General features: G+C 36.2%; 1 protein-coding gene across 1 annotated transcript; it reads left to right on the forward strand.

The window, feature by feature from the left end:
- The first annotated feature begins 5058 nt into the window (after positions 1-5058).
- Positions 5059-10666, forward strand: LOC147514752 (ras-related protein RABE1c-like). Its single transcript, XM_086592674.1, has 9 exons — positions 5059-5079; positions 5706-5780; positions 5904-5954; positions 6039-6179; positions 6616-6625; positions 9995-10092; positions 10171-10233; positions 10314-10406; positions 10493-10666. Exons 1-9 carry the CDS (start codon positions 5059-5061, stop codon positions 10574-10576), a joined length of 636 nt encoding a protein of 211 aa, XP_086448800.1. The 3' UTR covers positions 10577-10666.
- The last annotated feature ends 500 nt before the right edge of the window (positions 10667-11166 follow it).

The following is an 11166-nucleotide window of genomic DNA, read 5'->3' on the forward strand; positions in this document are numbered from 1 at the left end:
TTTCCTTCCTTCTTAAACCATCTCCTAATCCCCGAAACACCTAATAAAGACCTCTAGCTCAATTAGGAATAGGTTAGTGTGATAGTAAGTGGCAGATGTGTTTGATCGACTCCGGCTTCCTTGTGTGTCATTGAGATTGTAAGGTAAAGTGTGCCCATCAAGCACTAGAGTAAATAAACTTGAGTGGAAAAATAAGAGTGTTGTATCTTGACTATTATTGTGAGAACCTACTTAAGGACGCTATTCCGAGTTTCAGAAACGGACCTGCTATTGCATTTCATAGTATTACTCATTGTATATATGTTTATTATAGATGATTAATTATTATGCATATATTAGCTTAGGTTTTTGACTTGGTTATTCTTGTTCATAGCTAGTGAGATGTATAGATAATTTGGAGCATGAATAAGGAAACAATAGTTTTCTTTCTTAGTCGTTGTAGTATAGATGAAGTTTGTGAGTACCTTCACTGGAAAACTCTCACGAGGCTATAACTCATCCACTAGGAAATTCCTAGTGGTTTAAGGCCTTGTTGCATATGGTCAATGCAATCGCACTCAGCGAAATGAGAGTAGATAGAACTCTATTTTTTGTCACTTATGCTAATTTCTCATATTTTCTTGAGGACAAGCAAAATGCTGTTTGGGGGTGGTTGATAAGAGCCCAAAACTGTAGTTTTAACCCCTTAATAATCATACTTTTAGACCAATTATGTGAATAATAAGTAAGAGTTAATACTGATTACGTGTTTTTATGCATTTCAGGCTTCAAAGTCTATTATGTGTAAAAATGTGCCACTTTAGCGAGATAAAAGAGCAATGGTTGGTTGCTAAGGAGTTCTGTGATTAAAGGCCAAGATTCAAGAAGACAAAGCCTTTCTAAAGCCCGGTCAAAGCTGAAAAGTCAAAGTCAACGCGGGCAGAAACAGCACACAAAGTTAGCAGAACTTCCGAAGACCATATCTTTGGACTCAGACCTTGGAATTGGGCCTACCTTATGTCAAAACGACAAGCTCGGAAATAGTTTTCCAATGGTGCAAGCCTTAACCCAATCAGAGGAGCAGAAGTGGACAAAAAATCTGTCGAAGCCAACTATAGCTGAAGAACCCATTTTGGACTAAAGAAATTGGGTTTTGGGCCTGATTCTCTGGCCCAAAACATGGCTCCAAGCCCATGCACGATTTTTGGATCTGAAAGTATAAAAACAAAAGCTTAGCTCTTTGTTAATGGTAGATAGTTAGACCTAGATTAGAATTAGATTAGTTAGCCTCCATTAATGAGTTTTAGAACTTAGTTTTAGAATTTCATTTCTTATTTTAGATTAATTTCTTGAATCATTGAATATCATTCATTAGATAAATAAAATAGTTATTATTCTTGTCATTTCGATTTTTGTTATTTCAATCTATTAGATCTAGTTTTAATTATTGTTGGTTACCATTTCTTAGTTGTTAATTAGATTTTAATTATTGTTTAATTTAGATTAGTAAATTTCGAATCTTGATATTATGTTTAGTTTAGATTCATATGAAAATGATTATGAATGATTCTCGCTAAACCTCCATTAGAGGGGGTTGAGAAGCCTTGATGAAAGCTTGATTCCGATTATCGTAGAGTCGTCGTAATTTCTATTCCACTCTAGAAACGATTAATTCATTATGAGAATGGGTTTAATCGTTCACATGCTAGTTATGAATTGGTAGAAATGTCATGTGTAATTAGGGATTAGGAAGAACCAATTGTTCTAAGTAGCAGTTCAATTCGGATTACGATGATTCGTCGTTAGTGAGTTAAGTTGAGTTAAGGTGGAATCAATCCCCCCTAATTCCTTATTATAGAATCAACGTAGTATTTCTGTAGTTGAATCAATTATAGTTTGTATCTTGTGGGTAGTTGCATCGTAGTATAATTCCCCCTCGTAAAACTCTCATTAGACTTAAGATCGATTAGTTAACTATGAAATCATTACATGCTAAAGAACTAGGAGTGGAACGAACTTCCTACTCCACTATATCTGTTCAATAGAAAGAGAGTAGAAACTTTGATAAATATAGACTCGTAATAAGTTTTAGTTTACTTACGTTTTGAGTTTCATCGTTCATTTCGTAGGTAAACTATCATTTATTTGTTAATCACTAAGTTTCTAAAAGAGTTGTGCACCACAAAGAGGAAAACCAACATACCTAAGGAAGCCTTCTTAACTAAACAATATCCTTCTTTATCTTAACAGAAAGGAATTGTTAAATACAAGGACCCTGGTCGTCCAATTATACAATGCACCTTAGGCGATAACTTCATAATAACTGCACTATTAGACCTAGGGCGAGTGTTAACTTACTCCCTATTTATTTATATAAACAACTAGGTCTCCACGAACTTAAACCGACGAAAATGACTTTGCAGTTAGCCGATCATTCTATTAAGTATCCCAAAGGCATAGTTGAAAATATTCTCGTTAAAGTTTAAGATTTTTACTACCTAGCCGATTTCGTTATTCTTGACACCGAAGTTGCTAATGATTTTATTCCTATCAGCTTAGGGCATCCTTTCTTAGCAACTACTAATGACCAAATAAATTGTCGGGATGGATCAATGACTCTTTCCTTTGGAAATCTGTCCGTGGAGGTTAACATGTTTAGACTCAAGCATGGACAACTAGGTTTGCCCGTAGAAGGAGAAGTGAAATCCATTGGAAGTTTTGTATATCATATTAGTGCTTCCGACACTCTCCTTCCCACATTAGTAGATACCCCTCTTAGGGAAGAAAACAAAGATCACAATTTCGACTCCTTGAATATAACTGAAATATAGGAAGAATTATCCACCCTGCCTTCCGACCCTATGCCCCTATGGGAGATGTAGTCAATCTCACAATCGAAGAGATAGATGAATTTCTCAAAGATGCAGATGAATACCACAACTATGTGGATGCGAACAACTTAGATGAGGAATTCAATGAGTTTCTAAGAGCCTGTGATGATCCACCCTATCAAGAACTACCTAAAGCATCACCCAATGTCGGGTAATGATCCACCCTCTCAAGAACTACCTAACCCTAATTATGATTTTTATTTTTTTTGTTTTTACGTAATGATTACTTTCAGTTCGGGTAAGACTTTCTATCATTTTTAAAAACAATTATGAGAGGGAAATTTCTATATTTGAAGAAAATATAAGAGGGCTTAAAACGGGGATCTCGACCAATTGAAACTATTACAGAATGTTATAAAGCTCAAAATCGGCGCTTAGAGTTCTTTGTAATAGCTTATAGAGTTTCCTTTGAGTGGTCTCTTCATTAAATTATCAGTTTGGCGACCACAAGTACCTATTGCTGATTTACTATTTAGTGCTTGTCACTAAAATTTTACACTTCTGGAATAGGTATGAGAATGCAAAGGCCACAGCACACGTTTTTTTCTCTTGGTGCAGATCTTTCTTGAAAAGCGGGACATGGTCACAAATTCACAATGTGGCTTGTCAGCCTAGCAGACCAAACATCCAATACTGAGCTCATCAAGGTAACCTTGTACTTGGATTGCATTAGTGCTTGTGTTTTATGGTTTGGGGGCACCCTTTTCCATCTTTTCTGAACTCCCAATTCTTCTTCTTTTCAAATATTTTGATCAAACTCAAACTAGGCAGTTAGGTAGTGTACATAAATGGGAACTGTATAGTTACTTATTTTTATTCTTTTCTCTGATATAATGGGTATATAATATGAGAAATACAACAGCCCTGTTTATTCTCCAGAGACAGTTTTATTTTCTCTGTCGTTAAGTTTTAGCAAGTTACTCTGTGAAGTGTTGTGGCATGGCTTGCGTATTCACTTTAATGGACAATATTTCTGGTCAAATAATTCGGCGTAGTTAAACATGTTTGAGTCCTGGCTTGGTTCTCCAGAGGTTTAATGATACACGTGTTCTGATTTTTGTTCTTGAGCTCAAAATTGTTCTGTGATATTGTAACTTGCAAGTTCTTCATGAACAAAGAACATTACATCCAAAAAAGGTGATATTTGGTGCAGTTCAAACGTGAATCCAGGTTAAGCTGCCTGTCGATTATTATAGTTATTTTTGCTTGTTTAGTATGCAAAGTTATGGAACCGATAAAGTTGGTTGGCTCTTTGCTCCAATCGCACTCCTTTGGTTTCTTATGATGGGAGGCGTCGGTGCATTCAACATTTGGAGACATGGTCATAGTTTTGAAGGCTTTCTCTCTTGTTTATGTATATCGGTTTCTTAAAAAGGGAGGTTGGAGCTGCCTTAGAGGAATAATGCTCAGTATCATAGGTCAACTTCTTATTTTGTTATTTAGCGCATCTCATCTCCAATTCATTTGCATTTACTGAGAAGGACTAGCAGTCTCTTGGGTTACTGATGTGCACATCATTACTGTAGGGACAGAAGCGCTCTTTGCTGATTTAGACCATTTTCTTGTTTTGGTAGTTCGGATTGCTTTCACATTAATCGTGTTTCCTAGCCTCCGGCCTATTGGCGTATATAGGACAGGCTGCTTACCTTATGAAGAACCTGGGCACGTTGTCCATGCTTTCTATCATTCCATACCAAGTCTGTTCTGATCTCTTGTGGTACATTGTACCTATACTTTAATGTGGTCATCTCTCTTGAAAAAGCTTGATAACTAACTAATATATCGTATTTTTGCAGAGGGTTTATACTGGCCAATGTTTGTTCTTGGGACTGCAGCTACTATTGTTGTGAGTCACGCTACAATATCTACAACTTTTTCAATAATCAAGCAAGCACATGCACTTGGTTGCTTTCCTAGAGTCAAGGTTGTTCATACATCTACAAAGTTCCTTGGGCAGATATACATACCTGAAATAAATTGCATCCTTATGCTTCTCTGCATCCCTATCACTACTGGATTTATAAATTTTTGGAGTCTGTTAGTGGGACAATGGATGCTCATCTTCGATACTTCAAACAGGTAGGTGATTTAGTGTTGTTGCATTCTACTGTAAGCAAGCTTTAACACGTTTAGGCTATTGAACCTTCGACTTTGGTTGTGTACTCAGGGTTACGAGTTATTACATCAAATGGAGCCATATATTAACCAGGTTTGTTATGCTTCCTTACTAGCTACTTGGTTCAATTTGGTTGCAATTATAATTTGGATTCACACCATGATCACTTTTGTTCATTGTTGTTATCGTCACCATCATTTTTATTTGGTTCTATAGGGTCAGCTCTGGTTTCTCAAGAGTCACTTCTGTTCTGTTATGGTCAGTTACCCTACGGGGTTGGTGATGTTAGTCCTCCAGCCAGGTTGACTATGATGTGGACGCTTATGTGGTTATGTGGAACAAAGTTTATCTTTATAGAGGTGGTAGCTCGTGTGATGTGATGGGACAACACACATGGTAATGGCATGTCATGTTTCTTGTTTAATACCTGTTCCTTGGGTTGTAACTTGTAAGCAACAATGTCTACTGTTTTTTCTTTTTTTCTTTTTATTTATTTTTTGATAAGAATTGGTTGCAAATATTGTACTTCCATTTCTCATATCTGCCTAAGAAGTTTTTGGATATACTTTTGTATGGTTCAAAGATACACCTTTATATATATGATTTTATTTAATGTCTATTTGAAAGTGAGAAACACTTGAATGCAAATGATACTAACACTTAGCTGAATTTTTTGTTTATCATATTATTTATTTGTTCAACATTTTTATGCTTTGTAGATATGTCGAGCACTTGCTTATGTACATGGTGTTATTGGAGTTTGTCATCGTGACATTAAACCACAAAATTTATTGGTGAGATTCTGCTCCTCAATGTTTACCCTTTACTTTAAAGGATGTGTATTGACTGCAATTTATGTTAGTTTTAGCTGGTTATAATTGTTTCCAGTCTGACCTTTGAAGTACTGTTTGTTGTAGGTTAATCCTCACACCGTCGACTTAAGATATGTGATTTCGAAGTCTGCAGAAGTTGGTAAGTTGTCAAACAATAGTTTTATAGCCCTATTGGGTTATGATATGATAAGGCTTGACATTGATATTTTTGTTATATAGGTACCTGGCGAACCCAATATATCATACATATGCTCAAGATATTATAGGGCTCCAGAACTAATATTTGGAGCTATAGAATACACGACAGCCATTGATATGTGGTCTGTTGGATGTGTATTACCTGAGCTTCTCCTTGGACAGGTTTGTGTACTTACTGACTTGATTAAAAAAAAGGGCAAAAAAGTTATTTCTTTCCTCTTATGTATTGCTTGCAATTTAGTACGCAACATCAACTTTAATGGAAATTTGATGGATTAAACATGATATTTGTCCAAATTTCAACACTAGGGTGGGCTGAAAACATTGGCATATTCCTGATTTTGGGTAAAAATATTGTGTCTACTCTTGGAGAAATGATGTTTTTGGTGGTATTTATTGGCCGAGTGTTTATTCTGAACCACATACTGTTTTATTAATTGTTTGATATATTTGGAAAGGAAACAAAACTAGAGCCTTTTCTTGTGGCATTCTTGTATGATTCACATTTTTAGCTGTGATTAGTGTATCTGAGCCATTCTGAGGCACTTCCTTTATAAATTTTTATCCCATTCTGGATTTTGTACATATATTTGCACAGCGAGAAATCTGTATGGCCATGACAAAGTCAGAGTGGGTGCCTTTGCTCATTAACAGACTAACCATCCTATTGACTTGTTTTGTTGCTTCCGTGGATCCTTAGCGTGTATATTGACTAGTCAATAGCTTGTTTTAGTGGTTCCTTAGCTTGTATTGACTAAGGTATAGTTTAAATGAATCTTTTTCTTTTTATGAAGGGAAAATGCACATCACCGGAGATCTATAGCTGCCAGCTTGGTCCAGGGTGTGTATGTTTTAGAGCGAGACCGCTAGGAGAATCGTCAAGGACCCCATGCTCTTGCTTCTTAGGATGTGATCTTGAGTTGTTGTATATGGATTATATTGAAATAGTATGTTGGCAGATTATGCTATATCCATATATCTATATCTTTTAAATGTTTTTCATTTAGTGATATATACTTAGTCAAATTTTGGTGATGGTTATGGCTAAGATTTTCCTTGTGTATAATTGTTTGTCAAGTCTTAATTATATTATGTGTTTGGGGTATATGTGGTTGTATTTATGTAGACGATGTCAGGGGAAAAAATATATAAATATTATGATGAAAACAAAAAACAAATATTTTTTTTAAATAAATAATATTTTATGACGCCTGACAGGTGTCAGTAAGCATTTCTAAAAAAAAAGACAAATTTATAATTACTGACAGTATATAGGCGTCAGTAAGTATATCTAAAAAAAAGACAAATTAATAATTCCTGACGGTCACAGAGTTTGTTTTGTTTTGGCCAAGTTATAGCCAGCCCGATTTTGGGGATTTAAAAGTTCAATAGTGACGACAATACACCAATTTAGTGACGGCGTGGAGGCGTTAGTAATACAATTTTAGTGACGACGTAGAGGCATTAGTAATTCATATTTAGTGATGGCGTAGAGGCATCAGTAAATATTTCAATTGTGACGGCATATTGGCGTCACAAATATTTTTGACACCAACACAGACGCCTAAATTCCAACGCCTCCTAGGCGCCACAAAAAGTAATTCTGACGCCTCCTAGCCGTCACAAAAGTGATGTTCTGTTGTAGTGGACCATCATCCACTTGAGCTAATCCTTAATAAATACCAATCATTTACCACCACCTCAATTCACCGACCTCCACCTTTTCAAAGGAACCTTGAGGTTGCACTTGACCTTCTTGCTTCTCCTTTGCTTCATGATTTTATAAACCCATCTGGTGAAGAAGTAATACCGAAGGACAAGCCACCTGGCACTTTCTCATTTTTTCCATCCCTTCCTTCTAACACTTATCTATATTCCACATATCTTCCACAACCATCCATTTTGTCACAATCATTCACTTGGACACCATTTCATTCAAGGAAAAAGAAGAAATTGCATGCTAGGCTACGTTCTAGATCCATCATAATTCACTCCCACTCCACTAAGCCACGTCGTAGAAAATCTTGGTGCTTAGTTCTGTTTGGTGGTGCATTCCGTGTTAATTATTTATGGAAAGACCCACAACTTTTTAGATTGTTCATATATGGTAAACTACATGTTAATATATGTTTTAGATAAAGTCTCGAGTATCTGACTATAAAAGACTCATTTTATTCTTCATAATTTTGTTTTTCCAAAATAAAACCTATAAAAATTAAAAATATTAAAAGTATAAACATGTATTAGTAAGTCTAGGAAATCTGAATTTAAAAAGACCCAACTTTTTGTAAAAATCCACCTTAATGGAGTATAGGTCACAAAACTCGATTCACTCGATGGATCCCCCCCCACCCTTGTACCCATATTAAGATTGCACTGAAATGTTACTTAAGCTTACTTAAGCTCATTCGGATGCAACCATCAGGCAAAGATTACGCTCTGATACCAATTTTCATGGACACGTCCTGAATCATGTGCTGAGAGGTGTCCGTGCGGCATACATGATCATGCAGCTCGACCATGCATGCACAAACTTGATAAACATTCAGTGCTCGAGCAAATCGTTGAAACTGGATAGCTGAATACACCATTGGGACGAGTCTAGATGTTTCCACGACCAAGCATCATAGTGTAGCGTGATGCGCTAAGACGTGGTATTTGTAGCCTCTTTTCCCAACGGTACCACATATGCATGCTCCAATGCGATATGTCTCTAGACCCATCGAGAATCCATGACGCTCCCTTGAGTGTCGCCATGAACTGGCCCTGGCATTGCATTAAGAAAGTTCCTAGCTGATAGTCCGGAGACTATGAGCAGTAATGGGAACTCATTCCTCCCAAGTATAGTGAATAAAGATTTTCCACTAGAACCAAAAGGGGACATAGATCCAGGTGTGAACTTCTCCCAGGCATTAATCCTAGCTCGGTGCTTCGAATTAGATGTTTGACCTCTCTATTTTGTGTATCTCAAAACGTACTAAATGATGGAATGGTAATTGGGAGCACCCGCCTCATGGTTTGACAATGAGTTGACTTTTGTTGACTTTTCTCAGCCCGTGATGTTTAGATAGGTTTGGACCTTCCATTCCATTTGGCATATATAAGTTCATTACTGTGACCTGTCACACACTGGTGTGCACCAATATTGTTGACCCTCCAAAATCTCTTGCCCATCCCACACAGGTCACTCGTTATGGTCTTAATAGCCAAGTGAAAGCTAAAAAAAAAACACTACTACTTCTGGACAAGCTGTGGCGATTGTGCCAAGTACTAGGTGCAGCGATGTGAGTTTATTAAGTAAAATAGTATTCGGAAGGAGGCGAAAAAGTAGTAAAATGACATTTACCATGGTTTGATAGTAGTAGTACATGCATGATAGTAAACTTTGATGATTGAAGTAGTACGTGATGAAGTTTTGAATATGCATGTAGTTTTGTATTTCTGTTATATATATGGTATTTTGTTTTTGTGTTGTAGTTATAATTTGCAGTTCTATATATTTGTGTAATAAGTGTATAACCTATGATCAAAGTTTGTCATGTAGTTAAGTAGTTTATATACGACTTTTCATGATGAACAGTGCATGTGCTCGGTTTAGTATAAAACACAAAAAATATGGAAGGTTTGCCCTAAAAGAGAAATAGTACATCTGTGGGCCGCATATTGTGAGAAAGTTAGGCTAATCTTTATATATATATAATAGCAGTCCCTTTTCCTGGTTTGTGAGTGTCCACGTAAGCAAATTTTAAGTACCCTAAATTACTCACGAGAAATCAGGAGAGGGAAAAAAAACTCGCGGGAAATAAGGAGAGAAAAAAGGAATTATAAGTGAGTCCTCCAAAAATAAGATTCCAAACCGGACGAGTCCCCTAAAACCTCTTCTTTTAAATTTAGCTTCCTTTTACCTGTCCTTAATACCTACGAGTTGTCTCAAATATAAAAAGCATGACTATCTCATATTTTTTGTGAATTTGTAGACATTAGGAATTGGATCCAGAACATTGAACAACACATATCCGATAATGTGAACAAAATATTAGTCGGAAGTGAGGCTGACATGGATGAGAACAAGAGGGTAACACCAAACTTGGATTGAAAGGTCAAATTCCCCAAGAGTTTTCTGAATTGGGCTTGATTGAATTTTTTTTAATAGGATGGGCCAACTTCTAGGGGTCAAGCGCTTGTTGATGAATATGGCATCGAGTTCTTTGAGATGGTAAGTTCATACCCGTATCACATTTCATCCCACTAACCCATTGTCAATATATTGACCCACATGAAACCTATTTTCTCCAGAGTACAAAAACCAACCTGAATGTCGAGCATGTATTCTTTTCTATTACAAGGGACATAAAACAAAGACTTGCAAAAAGTGATTCTAATGCTGAGGTGCACTCTACTCTTGAACCAATTCGTGGAATGAGGATTAATACCTTGAACAGTGTGTTCTGACTCATTTATTCCTATTTTTTCAGCCCCAGACCATTAAGATTAGTAAACCTGATCCCAACAAAGGTTTTAGTACAATTACTGAGAGATCAGCTTGCTGCGGTTCCTAAAGTTGTTCAGTCAATAATGATTGTTCTGGAATTCGAGAGTGCATACTATAATCTAACTCTTGAGAAAGTCATATGTGGATGCCAATATGTTTCAGGTGGCTCCTTTTGCTCTATTTGTGTTTGTTAAACATTTGATGTTGTAATTTATCCTGTAGAGCAAATCCTTGGTATACTTTTAGGTGTGGGGATACAAGTTATGCAGCTCACTTATAAGATTTTCTAACGTTGTGTGTTTGGTGATTTATTGTTGATTACTACTATGCTTACTTCCAGAAGAAAATTTTAACTTCCAAATTAGAAAAAACCCAAACATAGATTTACACAAAATACATATCCAGCAACAATACGCGTTCAAGCAGTTGAAGGAAGAGTATCCAGATCAGATACTTATTGCTTCAGTTATGGAGGAATATGATAAGCATGCATGGGAGGAACTTATTGACTGTGTTGAGCAAACTAGAGTTGTAAGCTTTTATTTTTTCTTATAAATGACAGTTCATCTGAAATTATCCTTTTTATCAATCGAATATTGTGTTAGGATATTGTTGTTATTGGTAAAGATACTAATGATGTCTAGGATTCTTATGGAA

The sequence above is a fragment of the Coptis chinensis genome, chromosome 2 (assembly GCF_015680905.1).
Source record: "Coptis chinensis isolate HL-2020 chromosome 2, ASM1568090v1, whole genome shotgun sequence".
NCBI classification, from domain to species: Eukaryota; Viridiplantae; Streptophyta; class Magnoliopsida; order Ranunculales; family Ranunculaceae; genus Coptis; species Coptis chinensis.